This window comes from Eubalaena glacialis, chromosome 10 (assembly GCF_028564815.1).
Source record: "Eubalaena glacialis isolate mEubGla1 chromosome 10, mEubGla1.1.hap2.+ XY, whole genome shotgun sequence".
NCBI classification, from domain to species: domain Eukaryota; kingdom Metazoa; phylum Chordata; class Mammalia; order Artiodactyla; family Balaenidae; genus Eubalaena; species Eubalaena glacialis.
Window position 1 is genome coordinate 22043858 of NC_083725.1, and position 27080 is coordinate 22070937.

Sequence of the window (27080 nt, forward strand, 5' to 3'; positions counted from 1 at the left end):
ATATCCTATTGGTTACAGAGATTAATTCAGATACAATGTGTGTGGGAGGACTGGACAAGTATGTGAATTCCAGGAGGTAGGAATCATTGGAGCCATTATGGAGACTGGTTACCAAAATGACATTACGACAATAAACTGACCAAAGATCCCACATAAGCAAATGCTTGACCTCTGCACTAAAAGAGGATAAGGAGGATACTCATTTCTTAGTAGTGTGACAGACACACACTTGGAGATGTTTTAAGAGTTGTGATAAAAGGGTTTGTAAGAAGCAGTCATACCATTTTCCATTCTCCTTGTGACTGAGTTATGGTTAGCCTAAAGAAACACAAAATTGTACAGTTGGGGGCTGGTGGGAGAAAGTATATAAAGGATTTAGTCAACTGTACCCTCCCCCTCCTCCCACCACTGACAGGTAAGGAAAGAGTCCTGGTTAAAGAAAGGCTAGGTGACTCCACCAGGGTCATTAGTGATAGAGCAGAAACTGGAATCCATTCCCTGTGTCTTCTCATTACACCAGGAGCTATGCATCAGAGAATCAATGGCAGTGACTCATTATACAGCTGAGACGTTAAACATGTGAGCATTAAATCAACAAACATTAAACTGCTGGTCACTCCAGAATTGGCATTTCTTTGTGTAGCTTTTCGACGCTGGCTGTGTCACTTTCTCAGGCAGCAGTGGACTCGTATCTTTCTTTCTACTCCAACTGAGAGTTGACTTACTTAGCTAGGGGAAGAATCACTCATTCAGCTCAGCTAATATTTATAGAATATCTGTTCTATACCTAGCACTAAATATGCAGATATAAGAGCAGAAAACATGGTCCCTTCACTCAAAATGCAGGTAGTCAAGTAGAAGAAAAACCTATACCTGGAACACTAAGAGAATTAGACATTATGTGACATGGCAGCACAAGGATTTATATATTTTTAATAATTTTATTTAACAAAAAACTTATATAATGCTTAAAATGTGCCAGATATATTACAATTTTAACTCCTTTAATCCTCTATGAGGTTATCCCCATTTTACAGATGAGAAAAGTGAGGCCTGAAGAGGTTATGAAACTTGCCAAAGTTCTCATGCTTGGTAATAAGGAAGGCCAGATTCAAACCCAGGAAGAATGGCTCCATAGTCCATACTTTCTTAACCATAATTGTATGAAGGTTCTCAATAATACTAACAATTATTCTTCTGCTTTTTTAAAGGTTTTGAAGGAAAGTCAATCATGAAATTCCAAAGCTCCTCTGAGAAATCTTTCAAGATGTACAGGGTAAGGCAGTATTTAGCCCAATATAGTAAGGATGCCTTAGGACAGCCTGCTAACCCTGTGGAGAGGGGTGAGGAAAAGTGAATAAACATTCACTAATGAGACAGTGCTTTCCTGGTGCCAAAATGAAAGATAAAACTGAATCATAACTGCAATTAACAAATTAGGTTATAGTTGGAATAAAGAAATTAAACGGATGTACTGTTCTGCAAGTGCAGAAATAAATTAATTTGACCCTGTCAAAGCTCACTAGAATGTGAAGAGACTTACATCTTCTAAAGATTTCCTCCCAGAATCATACGATAGGAAAATAGCATACTACACCAGGAACAGATGTATTTGATCATTTTTAAAGAACACGAAAAGTAGTTTGAAGAGAATAAAGTGATATGTGGGCCTGGGAAACCTTTTGCTTAACAAAGCAATTAATTCCATTTTGGTAAAAATTTGCCAACTTCGCCACTTTACAAAGCAATTGCTGCCATCTCTTTCCTTTACATTTGATTTTTACTTTGGAAAATGTTCCTTGCAAGGAAAGAAGGGACCCTGTAGACTGCTGGTAATCTTCGTGTATTAAATTTCTACTTGGTGTTCTGCTCATCACATACCTTGAATCATCTACAGGTCCTAAAACCTCAGAACACATTGTCCAAAACTGTAGGAATAGGCCTTATTTACAGCCAACTGGCATGTAATGCAAGGCAGCACAATGAATAGTGTTTTTTTCTTAAAAAAAACCGTGAATACAGGTTTTTATCTAAGGTAATATAACAGTATAGTTTATTGTAATTTTGAAAAGGTCTTAAAGATTTTTTAAAAATTCCTCTAAAATTTAAAATTTTATTTAAAAGTCTTGTATCAAAAAATTGTATCTAGGTACAGAAGGTTTACAGAATTCCAAAGGAAAGTCTAGTAACTTCCCTTTTAAATTGACTTTTCCTTTAAATTCTATCAAACAGTTACCATAACTATCTTAGAGTCTCAGCATGAGGGTGGCCTTTATGAGATCATTCAGTTCATTTCAATGACCATATCTGTCAAGTTTACACTTATCACAGGTAGAAGCAGGTTTTCATTCTCTTATGAAAGTAGATTTGACCACAATCCTCAGTAAACTACTCCAGAGTATAAATGTTCTCCTTGCATTTGAAAGTATGGCAAGTTATCATCCACTTTAGACTAATTAGATGTTAGATGCTAACATGACAGAGAAAAAGGAAATGGAATGATGAGGAATTTGCAGAACACAATGTGGGACATTCTGAGTAGGACGATGTTAGCGTGTATATGAGTGAGTGAGTGAGTGTGTGTCTGTGTGTGTGTGTGTGTGTGTGTGTGTGTGTGTGTGTGTAGAGTCATACATAACAGGAGTGAACTGACCAAAAGGAAGAAGTCAGTTAGCAAACAGCTGCTTTCCTAGTCTCGAATGGCTTCTGCTTTGGCTCTCTCACCTTAGTATCCTTACCCCAAACTAGCTAATTCTATATGTGTCTAATCTTGATTCATAGCTTTGGCACATATGACGCTCCTGGAGCCCCTTCATCTCAAGTGGCCAAGCAAAGCAGGTCAATCCTCCATGTCTCAAGCCCTTATTTCCCAGAATCATCCTAGGTATACTTTGAACTTTTGCCTAGGGAGACCTCAAGAATTGTCAGGGGCTACCAGGAATAAATCCCAAATATTCTGAGCTAATCTTGCTTCAGGCCAGGCCTAGAAATATAATTATCTTGCTAAAATGAATTTAATACTAGAGTCTAGCTGGCTTCCAGATTGCATCTTTCATCTTTTAAAATTTTCTATCTATTATGGTCCTCAAAGAGTCTCTTTACCAGGATAATATGAACTTCTATTTCTGTTATTAATGCTTCTACTACTACTACTACTACTACTACTACTACTACCACTACAACAACAACATAGCCTTCAAATATAAAAGCACTGATTATGTGCTAGAGACTACATTAAAAGTTTTACATATATAATACCCATTTAGTCTTTCTTACAACCTTATGCGGTAGGGTTTATTATTATCCCTGGTTTAAAAACCTACCCAAGATCACATGACTGGTAAGGGGCAGTATTGGGATTCAAACCTGGCAGTTCGGCTCCAGAATCCATGCTCTTAGATACTATATCATATTCCTTTTGTTTGTGTAATGCAAAGAATATTCCATCAAGATCAGAGACCTGGATTTCCATTCCTATCTCTAATGTTAATCAATTGTGTGACCTAGGGCAAGTCTTTGACTCAATTTCTACTATATAATGAGCCAGGCTCAATGATTCGTTTCTAGTCATACAATGCTGTGATAATAAAGTAGGTGCTTTTCATTAACAAGTGGTACTGGATAATTCAGGAGGTTTAAAGCTTGAAAATGAAATATATCTAAGGGAAGGAAAGAGGCAACTAATAATAACTAAGTCAATCTTTTAAACATCTTCACTTATTTTCTCATTTCATATTCTATGAAAGCATTAGATTCATATTTTACAGAGGAAGACCCTGAGACTCAGAGATTAGGTAATTTATCTGAGGTCACACAGAAAATCAGGATGGAGAGCCAGCATTTGAATGCAGCCAAAGCCCAAGCACTTCCTGCTGCACCACAACACTTCCTTGGCATTGCCTTTTTCTCCTCTCAGCAGCAATAAGCAGAGATTTAAAATGTAATATATGTAAAGTACCTACTACAAAGTCTTTCAAGCAGCACACACACAATAAATTGATTTGGAGGTAAGGATGGAGATGGGTGAATACTAACTTGAAAGTGCTAACACTGTAACTTAAAACAAAAGTGGGTATATTTTTGTGTATTTTTCTACAAGGTAGGCTAAATACCACATCAAAACAAGTGAATTTCTGGAAGAAAAGTTTGTATGACTTGAACTTATCCCTAAGTAAATGATGAAGAAGTACCACAAGAATGCCACTATATGTGGTATTTACAGACCACATACATGAGTTCTTGTGGTATTCTGCTGCATGAAATAACTTCCTAACAATAACTCAGAATCATTTTGTTAAAAGTAATCTTCCTTTTTCCCTAGCCAGAATTTCACAAATAATACCAATGAACAAGGAAGGTCTTTTACGTATTGGCTACTCAAAGGAGGGCAGGAGAGTCAGAAACTACTGTGCTAACTTATTAAATTCCTATTGTAGTTTGGAAATGGAATCACTTGCTCATTCACTGATTCATCCAACAAATAATAATTGAACACCAGATATTATTTATAAGGCATTATTTTATTAACAAATGTCAGGGACATTAAAGGGAACATGACATAAACTGTAATGCCAGTGCAGTGGGATGAGTGCTGTGGTTCAAGATATACAAGGTGCTATAGGAGCACGAATGTTATTTAAAGGCTTAGAGGAGTTCCTGAAGGAAGTGACATTTGAAACAATGCTAGACAGTATACTGTGTTTAGGAAACTGCAAGTAATTAAGAATGATTTAGAAGTCAGAGTAAGTGTAGGAAGGACTGAATTTCAACAAATCATAATTATATAGCAATAGAACTAGAAGTAGAAGGGTTTAACAGATAATAACTTCAATACTCTCATTTTACTTTTAAGGAAACTAAGCCCTCTAATATAGGTGCCCAGAGTCTTACCAGGAGGATGTCTATTACATGAGGTGAGGTCATCCTTAAACACAGAACTGAACACTATTGTGTTTGAGAGTAAAAATAGCTGAGTGCAGCCATGTTGGAAAACCACTAACCTTCTTAGTGTGAAAGATACGTGTCATCTGCTATACCAGCTAATATAATTACTTAGAGGAATCATCTCCAGCTGATCAATGGTGTCCAGATAACCCCCCAAAAAGTTAAAATCTCTAAATTGCCCCTTCCTTATGAACTCGATGGGTTGAACAAAGAATTTTGGAGATAAAACTGTGTTTAACACATAAACACATTTAAGTCACCGCTTAACCTATTTCCTCCTCTTTTTTTTTTTTTTTTTTTAAACATCTTTATTGAAGTATAATTGCTTTACAATGGTGTGCTAGCTTCTGCTTTACAACAAAGTGAATCAGTTACACATATACATATGTTGCCATATCTCTTCCCTCTTGCATCTCCCTCCCTCCCACCCTCCCTATCCCACCCCTCTAGGTGGTCACAAAGCACCGAGCTGATCTCCCTGTGCTATGCGGCTGCTTCCCACTAGTTATCTATTTTACATTTGGTAGTGTATATATGTCCATGACACTCTCTCACCCTGTCACATCTCACCCCTCCCCCTCCCCATATCCTCAAGTCCATTCTCTAGTAGGTCTGTGTCTTTACTCCCATCTTGCCACTAGGTTCTTCATGACCTCTTTTTTTTTTTTTTTTTTCCTTAGATTCCATATATATGTGTTAGCATACTGTATTTGTTTTTCTCTTTCTGACTTACTTCACTCTGTATGACAGACTCTAACTCCATCCACCTCATTACAAACACCTCCATTTCATTTCTTTTTATGGCTGAGTAATATTCCATTGTATATATGTGCCACATCTTCTTTATCCATTCATCTGATGATGGACACCTAGGTTGCTTCCATGTCCTGGCTATTGTAAACAGAGCTGCAATGAATATTTTGGTACATGACTCTTTCTGAATTATGGTTTTCTCAGGGTATATGCCCAGTAGTGGGATTGCTGGGTCATATGGTAGTTCTATTTTTAGTTTTTTAAGGAACCTCCATACTGTTCTCCATAGTGGCTGTATCAATTTACATTCCCACCAACAGTGCAAGAGTGTTCCCTTTTCTCCACACCCTCTCCAGCATTTATTGTTTCTAGATTTTTTGATGATGGCCATTCTGACCGGTGTGAGATGATACCTCATTGTAGTTTTGATTTGCATTTCTCTAATGATTAATGATGTTGAGCATTTTTTCATGTGTCTGTTGGCAATCTGTATCTCTTCTTTGGAGAAATGTCTATTTAGGTCTTCTGCCCATTTTTGGATTGGGTTGTTTGTTTTTTTGTTATTGAGCTGCATGAGCTGCTTGTAAATCTTGGAGATTAATCCTTTGTCCGTTGCTTCATTTGCAAATATTTTCTCCCATTCTGAGGGTTGTCTTTTGGTCTTGTTTATGGTTTCCTTTGCTGTGCAAAAGCTTTGAAGTTTCATTAGGTCCCATTTGTTTATTTGTGTTTTTATTTCCATTTCTCTAGGACCTGGGTCAAAAAGGATCTTGCTGTGACTTATGTCATACAGTGTTCTGCCTATGTTTTCCTCTAAGAGTTTGATAGTGTCTGGCCTTACACTTAGGTCTTTAATCCATTTTGAGTTTATTTTTGTGTATGGTGTTAGGGAGTGTTCTAATTTCATACTTTTACATGTACCTGTCCAATTTTCCCAGCACCACTTATTGAAGAGGCTGTCTTTTCTCCACTGTATATGCTTGCCTCCTTTATCAAAGATAAGGTGACCATATGTGCGTGGGCTTATCTCTGGGCTTTCTATCCTGTTCCATTGATCTATATTTCTGTTTTTGTGCCAGTACCAAACTGTCTTGATTACTGTAGCTTTGTAATATAGTCTGAAGTCAGGGAGCCTGATTCCTCCAGCTCCATTTTTCGTTCTCAAGATTGCTTTGGCTATTCGGGGTCTTTTGTGTTTCCATACAAATTGTGAAATTTTTTGTTCTAGTTCTGTGAAAAATGCCAGTGGTAGTTTGATAGGGATTGCATTGAATCTGTAGATTGCTTTGGGTAGCAGAGTCATTTTCACAATGTTTATTCTTCCAATCCAAGAACATGGTATATCTCTCCATCTATTTGTATCATCTTTAATTTCTTTCATCAGTGTCCTATAATTTTCTGCATACAGGTCTTTTGTCTCCTTAGGTAGGTTTATTCCTAGGTATTTTATTCTTTTTGTTGCAATGGTAAACGGGAGTGTTTTCTTAATTTCACTTTCAGATTTTTCATCATTAGTATACAGGAATGCAAGAGATTTCTGTGCATTAATTTTGTATCCTGCTACTTTACCAAATTCATTGATTAGCTCTAGTAGTTTTCTGGTAGCATCTTTAGGATTCTCTATGTATAGTATCATGTCATCTGCAAACAGTGACAGCTTTACTTCTTCTTTTCCGATTTGGATTCCTTTTATTTCTTTTTCGTCTCTGATTGCTGTGGCTAACACTTCCAAAACTATGTTGAATAATAGTGGTGAGAGTGGGCAACCTTGTCTTGTTCCTGATCTTAGTGGAAATGGTTTCAGTTTTTCACCATTGAGGACAATGTTGGCTGTGGGTTTGTCATATACGGCCTTTATTATGTTGAGGAAAGTTCCCTCTATGCCTACTTTCTGCAGGACTTTTATCATAAATGGGTGTTGAATTTTGTCGAAAGCTTTCTCTGCATCTATTGAGATGATCATATGGTTTTTCTCCTTCAATTTGTTAATATGATGTATCACGTTGATTGATTTGCGTATATTGAAGAATCCTTGCATTCCTGGAATAAACCCCACTTGATCATGGTGTATGATCCTTTTAATGTGCTGTTGGATTCTGTTTGCTAGTATTTTGTTGAGGATTTTTGCATCTATGTTCATCAGTGATATTGGCCTGTAGTTTTCTTTCTTTGTGACATCTTTGCCTGGTTTTGGTATCAGGGTGATGGTGGCCTCGTAGAATGAGTTTGGGAGTGTTCCTCCCTCTGCAATATTTTGGAAGAGTTTGAGAAGGATAGGTGTTAGCTCTTCTCTAAATGTTTGATAGAATTCGCCTGTGAAGCCATCTGGTCCTGGGCTTTTGTGTGTTGGAAGATTTTTAATCACAGTTTCAATTTCAGTGCTTGTGATTGGTCTGTTCATATTTTCTATTTCTTCCTGGTTCAGTCTCGGCAGGTTGTGCATTTCTAAGAATCTGTCCATTTCTTCCAGGTTGTCCATTTTATTAGCATAGAGTTGCTTGTAGTAATCTCTTATGATCGTTTGTATTTCTGCAGTGTCAGTGGTTACTTCTCCTTTTTCATTTCTAATTCTATTAATTTGAGTCTTCTCCTTTTTTCTCTTGATGAGTCTGGCTAATGGTTTATCAATTTTGTTTATCTTCTCAAAGAACCAGCTTTTAGTTTCATTGATTTTTGCTATTGTTTCCTTCATTTCTTTTTCATTTATTTCTGATCTGATCTTTATGATTTCTTTCCTTCTGCTAGCTTTGGGGTTTTTTTGTTCTTCTTTCTCTAATTGCTTTAGGTGCAAGGTTAGGTTGTTTATTCGAGATGTTTCCTGTTTCTTGATGTAGGCTTGTATTGCTATAAACTTCCCTCTTAGAACTGCTTTTGCTGCATCCCATAGGTTTTGGATCGTCGTGTCTCCATTGTCATTTGTTTCTAGGTATTTTTTGATTTCCCCTTTGATTTCTTCAGTGATCACTTCGTTATTAAGTAGTGTATTGTGTAGCCTCCATGTGTTTGTATTTTTTACAAATCTTTTCCTGTAATTGATATCTAGTCTCATAGCGTTGTGGTCGGAAAAGATACTTGATACGATTTCAATTTTTTTAAATTTACCAAGGCTTGATTTGTGACCCAAGATATGATCTATCCTGGAGAATGTTCCATGAGCACTTGAGAAAAATGTGTATTCTGTTGTTTTTGGGTGGAATGTCCTATAAATATCAATTAAGTCCATCTTGTTTAATGTATCATTTAAAGCTTGTGTTTCCTTATTTATTTTCATTTTGGATGATCTGTCCATTGGTGAAAGTGGGGTGTTAAAGTCCCCTACTATGATTGTGTTACTGTCGATTTCCCCTTTTATGGCTGTTAGTATTTGCCTTATGTATTGAGGTGCTCCTATGTTGGGTGCATAAATATTTACAATTGTTATACCTTCCTCTTGGATCGATCCCTTGATCATTATATAGTGTCCGTCTTTGTCTCTTGTAATTGTCTTTATTTTAAAGTCTATTTTGTCTGATATGAGAATTGCTACTCCAGCTTTCTTTTGATTTCCATTTGCATGGAATATCTTTTTCCATCCCCTCACTTTCAGTCTGTATGTGTCTCTAGGTCTGAAGTGGGTCTCTTGTAGACAGCATATATATGGGTCTTGTTTTTGTATCCATTCAGCCAGTCTGTGTCTTTTGGTGGGAGCATTTAATCCATTTACATTTAAGGTAATTATCGATATGTATGTTCCTATTCCCATTTTCTTAAATGTTTTGGGTTTGTTATTGTAGGTGTTTTCTTTCTCTTGTGTTTCTTGCCTAGAGAAGTTCCTTTAGCATTTGTTGTAAAGCTGGTTTGGTGGTGCTGAACTCTCTCAGCTTTTGCTTGTCTGTAAAGGTTTTAATTTCTCCATCAAATCTGAATGAGATCCTTGCTGGGTAGAGTAATCTTGGTTGTAGGTTTTTCTCCTTCATCACTTTAAGTATATCCTGCCACTCCCTTCTGGCTTGCAGCGTTTCTGCTGAAAGATCAGCTGTTAACCTTATGGGGATGCCCTTGTGTGTTATCTGTTGTTTTTCCCTTGCTGCTTTTAATATGTTTTCTTTATATTTAATTTTTGATAGTTTGATTAATATGTGTCTTGGTGTGTTTCTCCTTGGATTTATCCTGTATGGGACTCTCTGTGCTTCCAGGACTTGATTAACTATTTCCTTTCCCATATTAGGGAAGTTTTCAACTATAATCTCTTCAAATATTTTCTCAGTCCCTTTCTTTTTCTCTTCTTCTTCTGGGACCCCTATAATTCGAATGTTGGTGCGTTTAATGTTGTCCCAGAGGTCTCTGAGACTGTCCTCAGTTCTTTTCATTCTTTTTTCTTTATTCTGGTCTGCAGTAGTTATTTCCACCATTTTATCTTCCAGGTCACTTATCCGTTCTTCTGCCTCAGTTATTCTGCTATTGATCCCATCTAGAGTATTTTTAATTTCATTTATTGTGCTTGTCATCGTTTCTTGGTTCCTCTTTAGTTCTTCTACGTCCTTGTTAAATGTTTCTTGCATTTTGTCTATTCTATTTCCAAGACTTTGGATCATCCTTACTATCATTATTCTGAATTCTTTTTCAGGTAGACTACCTATTTCCTCTTCATTTGTTAGGTCTGGTGTGTTTTGACCCTGCTCCTTCATCTGCTGTGTGTTTTTCTGTCTTCTCATTTTGCTTATCTTACTGTGTTTGGGGTCTCCTTTTCACAGGCTGCAGGTTCGTAGTTCCCGTTGTTTTTGGTATCTGTCCCCAGTGGCTAAGGTTGGTTCAGTCGGTTGTGTAGGTTTCCTGGTGGAGGGAACTAGTGCCTGTGTTCTGGTGGATGAGGCTGGATGTTGTCTTTCTGGTGGGTTCGTCCACATCTGGTGGTGTGTTTTGGGGTGTCTGTGGCCTTATTATGATTTTAGGCAGCCTCTCTGTTAATGGATGGGGCTGTGTTCCTCTCTTGCTAGTTGTTTGGCATAGGGTGTCCAGCACTGTAGCTTGCTGGTCGTTGAGTGAAGCTGGGTCTTGATGTTGAGATGGAGATCTGTGAGAGATTTTCGCCGTTTGGTATTACGTGGAGCTGGGAGGTCTCTTGTGGACCAGTGTCCTGGAGTTGGCTCTCCCACCTCAGAGGCACAGCCCTGATGCCTGGCTGGAGCACCAAGAGCCTTTCATCCACACGGCTCAGAATAAAAGGGAGAAAAAATGGAAAGAAAGAAAAAAAGAGGATAAAATAAAATAAAATAAAGCAATTATAATAAAAAATAAGAAAAAAAATTATTAAGAGTAAATTTATTAAGAAAAAAAATTTTTTTTAATTTTTAAAAATAGATTTATTAATTTTTTATACTAAAAATAAGAAAAAAATTATTTAGAAAAAATTTATTAAGAAAAAAATTTTTTAATTTTTTAAAATAAAAAATATGAAAAAACTTATTAAAAATTTTTTTAAAAATAGAAAATAAGGAAAAAATTATTTAAGAAAACATTTATTAGGGAAAAAAAAATTTTTAAGCCAAAAAAAAAAAAAAAAAAACGGACGGACCTAACCCTAGGACTAACGGTGAGAGCAAAGCTATACAGACAAAATCTCACCCAGAAGCATACACATCTACACTCACAAAAAAAAGGAAAAGGGGAAAAGTTAATATATCCTGCTCCCAAAGTCCATCTCCTAAATTTGGGATGATTCGTTGTCTATTCAGGTATTCAACAGATGCAGGCACATCAAGTTGTTTGTGGAGCTTTAATCCGCTGCTTCTGAGGCTGCTGGGAGAGATTTCCCTTTCTCTTCTTTGTTCGTACAGCTCCCGGGGTTCAGCTTTGGATTTGGACCCGCCTCTGCATGTAGGTCGCCTGAGGGCGTCTGTTCCCCGCCCAGACAGAACGGGGTTAAAGGAGCAGCTGATTCGGGGGCTCTGGCTCAGTCAGGCCGGGGGGAGGGAGCGGTACGGAGGAGGCGGGGCGAGCCTGCGGCGGCAGAAGCCGGCGTGACGTTGCAGCAGCCTGAGGCGCGCCGTGCGCTCTCCCGGGGAAGTTGTCCCCGGATTACGGGAGCCTGGCCGTGGCGGGCTGCACAGGCTCCCGGGAGGGGCGGCGTGGAGAATGACCTGTGCTTGCCCACAGGCTGTTTGGTGGCGGCAGCAGCAGCCTTAGCGTCTCATGCCCGTCTCTGGGGTCCGCGCTGATAGCCGCGGCTCGCGCCCGTCTCTGGAGTTCGTTTAAGTGGCGCTCTGAATCCCCTCTCCTTGCACGCCGCGAAACAAAGAGGCAAGAAAAAGTCTCCTGCCTCTTCGGCAGCTGCAGACTTTTTCTCATGCACCCTCCCGGCTAGTTGTGGTGCGCTAGACCCTTCAGGCTGTGTTCACGCAGCCAACCCCAGTCCTCTCCCTGGGATCCGACCGAAGCCTGCGCCTCAGCTCCCAGCCTCCGCCCGCCCCGGCGGGTGAGCAGACAAGCCTCTCGGGCTGGTGAGTGCTGCTCGGCGCCGAGCCTCTGTGCGGGAATCTCTCCGTTTTTCCCTCTGCGTCCCTGTTGCTGTGGGATCCGCGCTGATAGCCGGGGCTCGCGCCCGTCTCTGGAGCTCGTTTAGGCGGCGCTCTGAATCCCCTCTCCTTGCGCGCCGCGAAACAAAGAGGCAAGAAAAATTCTCTTGCCTCTTTGGCAGCTGCAGTCTTTTTCCTGGACTCCCTCCCGGCTAGCACCGAAGCCCGAGCCCCAGCTCCCAGGCCCCGCCCGCCCCGGCGGCTGAGCAGACAAGCCTCTCGGGCTGGTGAGTGCTGGTCGGCACCGCTCCTCTGTGCGGGAATCTCCGCTTTGCCCTCCGCACCAATGTGGCTGCGCTCTCCTCCGTGGCTCCGAAGCTTCCCCCCTCTGCTACCCGCAGTCTCTGCCCACGAAGGGGCTTCCTAGTGTGTGGAAACCTTTCCTCCTTCACAGCTCCCTCCCACTGGTGCAGGTCCCGTCCCTATTCTTTTGTCTCTGTTATTTCTTTTTTCTTTTGCCCTACCCAAGTACGTGGGGATTTTCTTGCCTTTTGGGAGGTCTGACGTCTTCTGCCAGCGTTCAGTGGGTGTTCTGTAGGAGCAGTTCCACGTGTAGATGTATTTCTCATGTATCTGTGGGGAGGAAGGTGATCTCCGCGTCTTACTCTTCCGCCATCTTGCCCCTCCCTCCTATTTCCTCCTCTTTTAAACCTAGCTCTTATTAATTAAATTCAATAAAAACTGAGGTGCAACAGCTGTTAAATGAAAGGATTCCATTAAATCCTCTGTGGATGTTTGCTAAACTTTGGACAAAAGCTTTATCACCTACAAGTCATTAATTACTAAATAACACCTTAACTAGGGGACAACAGTAGAAATAACGTTCTACTGCAAAGCCAAAATCAAATATAGGTTTAACTCAAGAAATATGAAATGCTATGATGGCTTTATTTAACTCAAGAAATATGCATTGCTAATAAATAAAACACTCAATTTCTTTGCTGTCTGTCCACACCCTGTGTACAAATCTTTTATAGGTTAGCTCCCATGATATTACACGCAAAGAGATAGTAAAGATTCTTTTTAGGTACTCGAATTTTGTTGCATAAAGTTCTACTTCAAATAGGTGTGCTCAGCTTAGACTTCAGAAATTTTCCTTGTTTCCTGGGTATAAATTATGGAAAAGCAAAATTCCAATTATGAAAATTTGAGTTATTTTTAACAACTTTGAAAAAAGAAGTGATTTACTTTATAAAACAATTCACTACAAAGTTTCTTTAAAATAGCAAGTTCATTAACTGATTGATGTAACTTTTCAGGAGTGTACATTATATAAAGATGGTCAAAATTCAAAGACTTTCTTGAATGGTTGTTGTAATAGGATTTGATCTTTAATTTTTTTAAAAAACTGCAAGACTTGGAAATGCAAAGAACTAATTTATCTATATTAACGTGAGAATTTAAACATTACAGAAAGCAAATAAAAATTCTAATCACACTTGCATAGACAAGGTTTAGAAGGACATACAAATGATTAATTACGGTTACCCCTGGGGATGGAGAGGGGACTTTGCTTTTGGTTTTATAATGTCCACACTGTTTTATAAGAAATACATATTATAATTCTGTACTCCCTTAAAATTTTGGTTCAGTATTCCCTTTTTAAAAGCATTCTTTTATGAAAGGATTCTTTTGTAGCCTGTCATAGTGGTTCTCTACCAAGAGTGTATCAGAATCAACTATGAAGAGTTTTTGAAAAATATGTAGATGTCTGTGTCCCTCTGCAGAATACTGACTTTAAAAGCTTCGGAAACCACCAGACTAGATGACCTTTAAGGTTCTTTCCAATCCTGAGATTACACTACTTACAAATATTTTGTACACATTCAACACCCAATAGCTTTTTTTTTTTGGTACACACATTAACCACCCAATACTACATAGCATAAAAGCATTATTTCTAAAAGATAGGTGAAGGTCCTGTTCACCTGCACTATGCACTCACACTACTGACCTGGAGAAACTCACAGGAAATAAACTGAAGATTAAAACATATCCATCTTCAACTTAAATATACTTTTTTCCTTTTTTATTTTGCCAAAAAACCATCATATTTCCCTATTTCTGAGGCAGGAATTTGGGAAACTGACTCTAATGTAAGCACCAATTATTGCAGAGGTGATGGGGAGGCAGGAGTGGGGAAGGACATGGCTGTATATTATCATATTGGTTCTCGAACTCAAAACAACCCCAGTAAGTCAGGTAAGTGTTAGCTTTTTCCCTAACTTGGCACTGAATCTCTATCAGTCATTCTCAATCCTAGATCCAATGTCCCTTTGTTATATAAAGGACAAATGCATATACATTTATTCCAATTCCTCCTTTTCTATCCTGAAACAAAATTCACAGATATTTAACAGAATTTCAAAAGTGTCGATAAAATACCCTGATAGTAATAGAAAGGGAAATGAAAGTAATTAATAATAAATTATGTATTTCAATATGTATATGCTCATTCATGACTATATTAAAAGACAATGAAGTAGTCAGATGCTTACACCTACTTATAATGAACATATTTAGATTTAAGATAAGTAGGATGATAAGAAACTATTCCATGCAACAAGTATGAGAAAATGAAGTAAAGCCAAGTGATTTTTTGAAATGATTCCAAACAACACGAAGTGCAATTATCTCTTGGTATGCAAGGTAGCTACATTTCTGGAAACTTTAGTGTTCATTAAATCTACATAAAAGGATATAAAATACTTTGTATTTGTATATAAAACATAGTTATAGGCATAGATAATTATATAAAGTTTTTTTCCCCCCCTTCACAAGTATCCCATACATGCGACATTCAAAAACTATGCAGGAGCCACAAAACTGTTGTGTAGGATGTCCTGTGCATTATGTGATGTCTAGTAACTCTGGCGACTGCCCCCTAAATCATTTTGCTTCACAAAATTCCAAAATGCCCCCTGGAGGTTAGTACCACCCTGTTGAGAACCAATGGTCTACATGAACTTTCAGTACCTACATGCATACTGTTGTAAATCCTCACCCTGGGTTAGCAGGTAAGTGGGCCACTATTTGACCCCTGATTTGGGGCTAAAGCTTCTCTGATATAAATAAGGGCTACTTTTAATTAAAAAGCTTAACACATGTTCATCCCAGGAACTTCCAATAAAAAATTTTACCTAAAACTGTTTACCTGTTTTTAAAAAAGTGAATAATAAAGCTATTTTTACATATATAGTAGAATTAAAGACAATTCTGCCTCCTCTGTCTACCTCCCCTAAAAAATAATTTCTCCTGAGTTTTCTAGGTAATCAAGGTCAAACTGTGAAGATATAACCATTCTTTTCTTATCCACATGAATGCAAAGATATACTAATGTAAACAATCTAAAAGTCATTTATATATGGCACTGAAGTATATTACTGTATTATTCATTTGGCAGAAGAATATCTTCCTAATTAAATTTTGATTAGGCATCTATTAAAAGTAATTTACATTTTCTGATCAACCCAATGACTAAAGCATGTGTCGTGTGTGGGCAGCTGGGGGAGCTGCCTGAGAACTTGCTGAGTACTAAGAGGGGAGGGACTTAGGTATTTTGAAAGTTTCACTCTTTGGGATTTGGCTATATAATTTATTTTGGACACTGAAAAAAAATTCCATGCCTTCACATAGATTTTATGTTAAATTAGCACACCATTCATAGAAATATCAGATATACCCTCACTTTTAAAAAAGTGATAAGGACTTCACTTTACATGAAAGGATTCACATATTAGAGGAAAATCATCACAGGTTTCCTTTGAACATAAAATACCTCTGAGTTAAAATACCATTAAAAATTATTGAATAAATTAATGATTGAATAGCCATTCAATTTCTAAGTATTATGAAAGACTCTCTTAAGATGTCCACAGCCTGTTTTTCCACTTTAAATTTCACTAATTAATCACTAATTAATCTAACCAATAATGCCTAAAAGAAATCAACACTCAATTTTTTAATAATCTTAATCTGGCTATCTTTCTTCATATCTAAAACTGGTAAAAACTTGTCTTTTACCCACACACAGGCATCACCTTATGATAAAAAGTAAGCAAAAGTTTGTGCATAACCAAACATGTATAGTGGTTAAAATAACTTATCTTTAGTATACTGATTTCTAATTGTTTCCATAAATAAACTTTAACAATGTGTGGAACATGCATGTTTGTGTACCATGTGATGTAAGATTCACTTCTGAATCAGTTTTAAAGCAATTGATCACCAGCTCTTAAAAGGCTTTAAGTTTCACATAAAGAATAGGCCTTATTAAATAAACTCAGAAGTCATATTTTCTATTATTTAACAGAGAATTCTGGTCTTGATAAAAAGCAAACAAACCCCACAGGTAAAAGAAATGAAGCACATACCAAATGTGTAATACAAAGCTTTTCACTTACTTGGTACTAGGCCGTTTTTGCAGGGCTTTATCCAGGATAAGAGACGGAGCGCTCCTCCTCCTTTCTGCTAGTGTTTTCATTTTCTGTAGAGGAAAAAAGATCACAATGAAGACCACATGGCTTGTAAAGCAAGTAAATGCCAATTTTCAATCCAACTCAGCAAGTTTTGTATTGCCCATCCTTACCTATCAAGGAGTTTGCAATCTTATTCTGGAAATAAAATAATAACATCTAAACTAAGATAGTAAGTGCCAAAAAGTGGTACAGGCAGTAAGTATTTTTTATGGTCAGAGAACAAGGTGGTTAAATGGTGACTAGAGTATTTGGGAAAACAGCTCATAACCATTATCATCAACTGCAGCTTTACTGCTTATTATGTGCCAGGCCCTATGCCAAAGGCAGGACTGGATTATCTAATTTATACTCTAAAACGTCATCAGAGTAGGTTCTACTAGTTCTATTTCATTGGTAGGGTAGGCCCCAAACTGGGCTTCAGGGACAGACAGAATTTGAAGAGATCAAGTAAACGGAGAAGATAAGTAGTTAAAGCACAAGATGGAGACTAGATTTCTTACACATTTAATAGACATTTAAATTTAAATATTTACACATTGGGGAATCTGTTTTTCCAAAGAGATTTTCTTTTTTTTTTGCTGTAACTTTAAAAAAAAAAGAATTTTTTTTTCTTTTCTAAGTGGTATATAGAATTAATTGGATAATTCAGGTACTCTGCTCTACAGGACCTAAAATTTGTGGTGAGGTTTTATTCAACTTGAATTAACCCAACAATTGCTCCCTAAATTTTCAATCTTACAGATTTAACACCTCTAGATAGAGTCAGAGGAACTGCCACTGGATATAAATGTGAAAATTTACAATACAGTCACAAGTAGCCATGAGTGAAGTTCAGGCTGTGTCACCAAAGCATTCTTCCTGCTCTACCCTCTCACCCTTTCCTGGCCAGAAGTCTCACCCACTGCCTGAGGGCCTAAGCCAGCCATGCTTGGGACTGGATGCTGCTCTAAAAAAAACCCACATAAAACCAAGTGGCTCAGTATCAGTATCTCATTACATGATTCATAAAGGAACTGCTTCTTAATAAAACCTAGATCATCCTAAGGAAGAGAAGAAAAATCATCTAGTGAGAAGGGGATACTAGACTTCTTTGGCACAATTCTTTTCCCCCAATTTCACCATGCCCCCATGGATCTCTCCCGTTATTGTCGTCAGCAGTGCCATGGCCTCAGTGTTGCTGTTCCCTCCATTAATCTTTTGGCTCACATGTGAAAACTAAATGCCCAAACCTCCTCAGTATACCTCAGACAGCAACAGAAACAATTATGTAAAACATTAATAAAGAACAGGAAACAAATGGGTAAGAAATATAGAACACCATACTTCTCAATCAGGAGTTATTAACCATGAATCAGTTTCAGGGCAGGTTAAATTGAATAAAATTTTTTACATGATAGTATTTGGTGCCTTCCTTCTGAAGAGAAAGCCCACAGTTTTCATCAGATTCCCAGAAGAATCTGTAATCCCTCCGAACCCCAGTGATTTTGATAAACTACTTTATATATTATAGCTCGTAAGCCCTATCCTACTGTTTTCCATTAGTCATATCTCCTGGGAACCCAACTCTCAGGAATCTAACATCCTGAGGCCAGTGTGAATGTAGAGGTTGCTGGGTGAAGGGAAATCTAGGAGACAAGTATTTGTATTGCAAAGTCCAGCGGCCTGTTCCCATATGAAGAGTCTCAATTCTGGAAGATTAGATTGATTTTACTTAGAAAGGTGGCAGTTTGTTCCTATGCAGATTTTCTGCAGGATTCTGTTTCACCTTCAGGTCTAGGTTCGATTCCTACTCCTTATCCTGAATTCCTGTACTCAGGATCTATTTACTATGCTTTGAACTTTGAAATGCGCCCAATCCTTTAAGCTTGACCTGGGCCCCTTACCCTCGATCCGTTTTGACCTTGAGGGTCTGCCTAGCCTACCTGAGCAGGGGCCACATTCCTGGACCTATCTCAGCAGTCTTACTTCTGTTGCTCCTAATCCTCTGACACTACTCTCAGCAGATCCAAGTGCCTAAACAAGATCTTCATTAACATATGATTTCTAATTCTGAGCTCCTTGGCTTTCAGGTTTACAAAGAATTTGGAAAGGGTTCAAAAGACAGCCATAAAAATGATTTAAAAATGTGAAAAAAAGAAAGAGCCCTAAGACAAGTTAAAATGATCTTAAATTCTTCATTTGGAAACAGTAAATCTCCAAAGTAATGCAGTTATAATACAGAGGATAGCAAGGGTCTTCCAAAGAAGATAAGGCGAAAAGAAATGCAGCTATACTATAGACTGAGAATCCAGTTTAATCCCTCAAGATATTTATAAAAGCTGTGAATGAAATTATGAACATAACTTCAAGGGGTTCAGAAACCCCCAACATGGATTCTTGAGGGATCCATGGACTCTAAATTTGAAACCTTCCCATACAAGGAAATCTTTCTGAGAGTGACGGCTGTTAAACATGAGAATGGATAATCAAAGAAGAGTGACAAATTTTCTTCTGTAAAGGTTCTTTTAAAATAGGAGTTTTTCATGGAGACCTAATGTAGAGTACCATTTGTATATATCTGTATATAGTAATTAGATTGTGTTTTCTTAGTTATAAAATTGGCAGATGTGTGAGAAGTCAAATGCTGAGTGTATCTACGTCATCTAGTAGACTCATATTCAGAGAATGCAATCAAACTACAGGCAAAATATTATTTTTATTTGAGGTCCTATTGTTTGTACTGAGACTTACTCCACTACTAATGAGACATGCAGCCTAAGGCAATTCAGACACCCCTCTGGGCCTCCATTTCTGTATCTAGAAAATGAGAAAATTTGGACTAAATAGTCTCTTAGGTTCCTTCTACTTCTGATATTCTCATGTTAAGTGTCTACCAAAGATTCACCCTGGATATGCTAGAAAATAAACATTATATACAAAATGAATTTAGAATTCATAGGATTCATTTCTCTTGTAAGTAATAAAAAGTCTTAAGAGTTGTCAATATAATGGGAGCCTAGGTATTAATTCATTCAAAATACATATCCCTTTCTTTTGCTCAAAAGTATAGCAAAACAAAGAACCAATGGTGACTTCAAAAAAATTCACATATCTATCAAAGAATCTGTTCTCAGGCAATAAAGACTTGGATTTCCTTTTTGTTTATAACAACTGTGTGAAATACAATACATAGAAATAGAAGGAGACTATCAATTCCTTTCTAAATGTACAATACTACAAACTTGTCAGGACATACTGAGGCTATACTTATATTGTACCAGCACCAACAAATTTCCCAGTTGTTCAGTGACAGGGAAAACTATGATCGTTTGCCTCACAGGAAACAGAAGATAGGTTTAAAACAGTGTAGGTTTCTTTGTTAGCTTAAAAATCGTAATCCACAGTGTGGTTTTTCAGAATGCCCAAGTGCTTGATGTCTATATTGAGATTACCTCATAAACATTGGATGCCATTCTGAAACTGAGTAATTTTTAAAAGGTAATCTTCTAAATTGACAATCTAAACATTAGGGAAAAAATCAACTGCATTAATCTTTTAGAAATGATTTTCTTGATTTTGTACCATTTGCCAAGGTTTAAGCACTAGAGAGAAATTAGATCTTTGGTTTTCTAAGCTGTCTCCTCTGCAGCTATATTCAGTATCAGAGGCAAAAAGCTATTCTGCCAAAGAGTAAATGAATGGAGATCGTAAGTGAAGATGAGACCCAAATGCCTATACTTCATTTTTCTTTCATGTTTCAATAATAACACAAAACTGTAGCAATTTTACCAGCTAACCTGCAAGGTGCTTTCCACTTCAATTCTTTTTTTAATCAGTTGGATGAACTAAATGTTGAATTCTCTGTGTTCCTAACTTGCTTCACAGCTATGCCTCAGTTATAGCATTTCAGATTATATTATAATTATCTTTCTGCCCCTTTCTAGAGAGCAAGGACTACATCTTATTTCCAAACTTTCTCCCGTCCTTCAACAACTACTGAAATTCTACTCTGTAGCAGACCTATCTTTGCATTCCTAGAGCCTGATACAATACCTGGTACAAACTATATACTCAATAGATGAAGGTTTTAAGTGAATTTAGAAATCCACTCATTGTCCACATCTACACTACTGTGCCCAAACACACACACAGAAACATAAACAAACTTACTTAAAGGGGTTCTGCTGGAATGCTGTCACTAAGGAAATATAAGCATTTGCTATGGAACTGGATGGTAGAATCATCCTTGTACATTGCAAACTACAACTTTTGACATAGTGTTGACATTTACATTACCATTGAGTTTCATGGTAAACATCTGTCTGATGATTCTTTTAACTTGTTGGCAAGTTAATTCCTTGCCAACAAATGGTGCTGGAACAAGTAGATATCCACATGCAGAAGAATGAAGGTGGACTCCTATCTCACACCATATACAAAATTTAACTCAAAATGGATCAACGATCTAAAAGAGCTGAAACTACAAAAATTTTAGAAGAAAACATAGGCATAAATATCTGTGACCGTGGATTAGGCAATGGTTTCTTAGATATGACCAAAAGCACAAACAACAACAAAAAAAACACAGATAAATTGGACATCATCAAGGTTAAAACTTCTGTGCTTCAATGGACACTATTAAGGAAGTGAAAAGAAAACCCACAGAATGGGAGAACATTTTTGCAAATCATATATCTGATAAGGGATTTGTATCCAGAATATTTAAATTTAAGGAACTGTTACAATTCAATAAAGACAAGTAAGCTAATTTAAAAATGGGCAAAGAATCTGAATAGACAGTTCTCCTAAGGAGATATATAAATGGCCAATAAGCACATGAAAAGGTGCTCAACATCATTAGCCATCAGGGAAATGCAAATCAAAACTCTGAAATACCACTTTATACTCATCAGGATGGGTACAATAAAAAAGACAAATAAATAACAAGTGTGAGGATGTGGATAAATTGAACTGTTATTCACTGCTAGTGGCAATGTAAAATGGCGCTGTCACTTTGCAAAACAGTTTGTAAGTTCTGCAAATGGCTAAACATAGAGTTACCATATGATCCTGCAATTCCTCTTGGGTATATAACCAAGAGAAAGGAAAATGTATGTCCACACAAAAACATGTACATGAATGTTCACAGCAACATTATTCATAATAGTCAAAAAGGGGAAACAACCCCAATGTCCATCAACTGATGAATGCATAAACAAAACGTGGTACATCCATAAAATAGAATATTACTTGCCAATAAAAGAAAAGAAGCAATGAAATGTGCAACAACATGGATGAATCTTGAAAACATCATGCTAATTAAAAGCAGTCAGTCCCAAAGGACCACATACTATATGACTCCATTTAAATGAAATATCCAGAATAAACAAATCTATCGGAACTTAAAATAGATTAGTGCTTGCCTGGGGTTTGGGGGATGAGGGAATTGGGATGTAATGGCTAAGGGGTGCAGTGTTTCTTCTTGTGGTAATGAAAATGTTCTAAAATTGTGGAAATGAATGCACAATTTTAGGAATATACTAAAAACCCCTGAATCCACTTTTAAGTGGGTAAATGGTATATAAATTATATCTCAACAAAGCTGTTAAAATGAAAAAACAAAAACAACAGCAACAAAAATTAACTACCAAACTACTAAACCACTGGGTTCCAGCCCAGCAAACTGGTTCATAGCCAGAAGCTATAATTTTCCTTACTCATATAACAATCACCTGAAGTATATTTACATTAAAATGGAAATTACTTATTTGTTTTTTGTCCAACATGTTTTTGTACAAAATATCTGAGTGGCTCTCCATTTGAATTCCTCAGAGATCTGAGGAATATGCCCACCTGCCTATTGTGGTTTGCCACTATTCCTTCCCTATTCCTCCAGTGCCCTACTCAGTATCTCCACATAGTAAATTCTCAATAGCTGTGTATTAAATCAATGAATTAACGCTACCAATACCTGAGAGTTTAAGGTGGTAATGCAAGTGTGCCTATGTAGGAAAATAAAATTGTAAGCAGGTTATCGAAAAAAAAGTTTTGTTCTTTTACTTTCAACAACACATAAAACACTGTTTATATTAAAAACCTATATGTAGGGCTTCTCTGGTGGTGCAGTGGTTAAGAATCCACCTGCCAGGGCTTCCCTGGTGGCGCAGTGGTTGAGAATCTGCCTGCCAATGCAGGGGACACGGGTTCGAGCCCTGGTCTGGGAAGATCCCACATGCCGTGGAGCAATCAGGTCCGTGAGCCACAACTACTGAGCCTGTGCGTCTGGACCCTGTGCTCCGCAACAAGAGAGGCCGCGATAGTGAGAGGCCCGCGCGCCGCAATGAAGAGTGGCCCCCGCTTGCCGCAACTAGAGAAAGCCCTCGCACAGAAACGAAGACCCAACACAGCTAAAAATAAATAAATAAATTAATTAATTAAAAAAAAAAAAAAAAAAGAATCCACCTGCCAATGCAGGGGACATGGGTTCCAGCCCTGGTCCGGGAAGATCCCACATGCTGCGGAGCAACTAAGCCCGTGCGCTACAACTACTAAGTCTGTGCTCTAGAGCCCGCATGCCACAACTACTGAAGCCTGTGCGCCTAGAGCCCGTGCTCTGCAACAAGAGAAGCTACCGCAATGAGAAGCCCACGCACCACAACAAAGAGGAGCCCCCGCTCGCCACAACTAGAGAAAGCCCGTGCGCAGCAACGAAGACCCAAAGCAGCCAAAAATAAATAAATTTTAAAAAAATTAAAAAAAAAAAACCTATATGTAGTCTCTCACTGGAATTTTAACTTCATGTCAACCAGGAGATACAGAACTATTTTTGGAACCTCTAAATCACTCTGAATCTGGTCATTCTCAGTTCTCATAGAGATTTAAAGGAAAAAAAGCCTATCAAAAGAAAGGACCAGGATGAAAGAGTTAAGTCAGAAGAACTACAATTTTTCATACTTTGCTTTGTTCCAGTCACTTTATGAAGAAAAAAATTCAAGCATTTCAGTTGAATTTAAGTCAAATGTACTAAAGTCACTTTCATTTAAAATTAGCATAACGTTAAAATAAGGACTGAGGAAAGCTTTTAAGAACTCTAAACTTTCAAAGATAGAAAAAAAATGTTTAATCACATTTACAAATTACCTTACTCAAATTTTACTCTTAATCCTTTGTGGCTAATCTGTACAATTTAGTGAGCAATGAACTATTTCTTTCTTGTCTTCCCTACATGTCTGCAGCATTTATTTGCAGAGACATATCTCAAAGACATTGGCCCTGCAAGGGAACAAGGAAATTATTTTTACCCCTGCCCCTTGCTTCTATGTCCTATTATCACAAGGTTTTGACCACTGGATGAGCTGAAGCTTCCCACTATTGTCACTTTTGTCTGTGATGAGTATGATCTTCTATTTACTCATAATCATCCCAGCCAGAATCAGTTTGAGCATTTAATTAAAACAAATGTCATCACAGCACAGACTATTATAAAGGGATATAATTTCTTTCTGAAATTAAGAAAGAAATGTTTCTACTTTTGGCTATCTTTCCTCTTTCTGTGAGACAAGAACTTTGAAATAAAATAACAAACCTGAGAATCTATGTAATGTAGAAGAATCAGCACTGGGCTATGAGACATTGGACCTAAATTCTGGATCCTGGTTCTATCACTTCTCAGAGTCTTCTCTGTAAAATGACATGACTGTTTGACCTACCACAAAGAATCAAATAAGATTACATATGTGAAAGTCCTTTGACAGGGAAAGCACCATGATAGTATAACATACAGAGTAATGCTTTAGAGTGCATAAGTACTGTATGTAATAAATATGAGGATAGCAGAACTCCCCTTCTACATTATTATTTGTTCCTCTGTCTCTACCCTACCCATGCAGACTTCTGGAGTACCACTATGGGCCTTCAAGTTGGCTGGACTTTCTTCTTTGGCAAAGCTACCAGTTTCAACCTCCTGTCATGATTCCCTTTAGTAGCACCCTGAAGTAGGCAAGGTTGATCACCAATGGTCTCTCCCTAATATTCCCTTACAGGGCAGGGCTTCACTAAATTTTTCACTTCACAGTCCATACGAAGTGCTATTATTTCTACATCCATAGCACACTGTGACAAAGGGGTTCTCTGGTTCCCCAGTGCCCATCCACCTGCATGAAGGCTAAGAGGCTTGAATGTATCAGACATTGTTGGAAAACTCTGCAACCTCTCACTTTCCTCCTGCAGAGGGGAAGAGTACAGCGATCAAATCCAAAAACCATAATGGTAAAAACCAGAGTGTATCAAATAAGAATAAAAAACAGGCCAAGATCTGACCAGATTCAGATATACTGTAACCTCATAATGCCTACTGTGGAAGCTGAGGTTCCAGACGGTGAATGTAGGGGTAGAAGAGGAAATAAAGACACTCTCCTAGGTATAAATTAGGACGAAGGTAAACAGGGAAAGCAAAAGGCCACAGAGCAGTTGGGTTTTCCAGATCTTTGAAATATGAGCTGATGTGGGCACACATACATTCCATTTTCAGAGTCCACACACAAGTGACCAGACATCCAGAAACAGGCCTTACCTTTCAGTTGTGCCATGTGACAGCTGTCTGTCAAAATTAGGTCAAGGCTGTTTAGCACAGCAGTGACATACTGATAGAGCTATTTCTGCTGTCAGTTGGATGTTTCTAATCTAAACTTGTCCTGGATAAAGAAAATCAGACTGAAACAAAATTATAAAATAAACTGGCTATGTTGCCTACAAGCCCCATTATTGGTGGCTGACAAAAGGCAAGTTTCCTCTGATCCCTTTCCAGCCTCCCACATTGTGGCTAAGTCTTCCATAAGTAAACAAAAGCTAAACATCACCCCATCCTAGGCTGCTTCAAAAAACTGCTGCTGTGGCCACTATCGAATTGAGCATTCACCTTGAAGGCTTTCTGCACACATTAGGACCTTACAGTCCCTGTGATCTAGAATACTTGCTATACCAACAGAACAGGAAAGCAAACTTTCACCTCAATGAAAGTTTATTTTAAAGGTAGTCTGGGGACTTCCCTGGTGGCCAGTGGTAAAGAATCCACCTTACAGTGCAGGGGCAATGGGTGCCATCCCTGGTCAGGGAACAAAGATCCCACATGTCACGGGGCAACTAAGCCCGTACGCCTCAACTAGAGCCCGCATGCCACAAACTACAGAGCCCACGTGCTCTGGAGTCCGCATGCCACAACTAGAGAGAAGACCGCACCCTGCAACAAAAGATCCCGCATGTCTCAACGAAGATCCCGTGTGCCGCAACTAAGACCCGACGCAGCCAAAAGTAAATTAAATAAATAAATAAATAATAAATAAATCTTAAAAAATAATAATAAAGGTAGTCAGCAAGCTCAGGCTACTTACTATACCAAAATAACACAGGTTGGATGATTTAAATGACAGAAACTTATTTCTCATGGTTCTGGAGGCTAGGAAGTCCAAGGTCAAGGTGTCAGCAGATTTAGTTCCTGGTGACGGCCCTCTTCCTGCTTTGCAGACAGCTGCCTTTTTGTTGTACCCTCACATGGGGTACACAGAGAGCAAGCTTTCTGGTCTCTTATAAGGGCAGTAATCCCATCATGGGGATTCTGCCTTCATGACCTCTTCTAAGCTAATTATTTCCCCTATCTCCAAATACAGTTGACCCTTGAAGGACACAGATCTGAACTGTGCAGGTCCACTTACCTATGAATTTTTTTTCAATAAATACATACTATAGTACTAAACCATATGAGGTTGGTTGAACATGTGGATGCAGAACTGTGGATAGAGAGTGCCCACTGTAAAGTTCTAAGTGGATTTTTGACTGCGTAGAGGGTCAGCACCCCTAACCCCCACATTGTTCAAGGGTCAACTGTATTATCACACTGGGGGTTACAGCCTCAAAATCTGAGTTTCGGGAGGACACAAACATTCAGCCTGTAACAGAGGTTTTTGCCAAATACTCTGGAGACTGAGGGGTATGAGTCATGCAACTCCATCAAATCACAATAATAAAATGTACATATATGTCCTCAAAGCACTGTGTATATGAGTGTATGTACATATGTTTGTAAACACACACATATCTAACCTTGATATTATATACCTATTTATTTTTGTGACACTGTATAGTTTATAACATGTTTTAGCAGCAATTTAAATTGAAGTCCAGTGTATTTTCAGCTACTAATACCTTCTAAGAAGGCAAGTTTTATAATCACAGATGTTTGTTAAGTTGTATGTGGTCCTATAAGGCACAAGACATCTTTACTTTGAAAAGAAGAACCACCAAGTCCTGGATGGCAGGATAAGAACAGTGAAAGAATTCAGACACCCAAATTATTGAAGTTCAAGTTTTCACTTTC

At 38.1% G+C, this 27080-nt stretch overlaps 1 protein-coding gene across 1 annotated transcript in view; it reads right to left on the minus strand.

Annotated features, from left to right (window-relative positions):
* The window catches only part of ARHGAP20 (Rho GTPase activating protein 20), a 144045-nt gene that overhangs the window by 110173 nt on the left and 6792 nt on the right, over positions 1-27080 (minus strand). The window contains exon 2 of the mRNA XM_061202546.1: positions 16655-16737. Coding sequence (XP_061058529.1) covers positions 16655-16737 — 83 coding nt within the window. The remainder of the gene's footprint in view (positions 1-16654; positions 16738-27080) is intronic.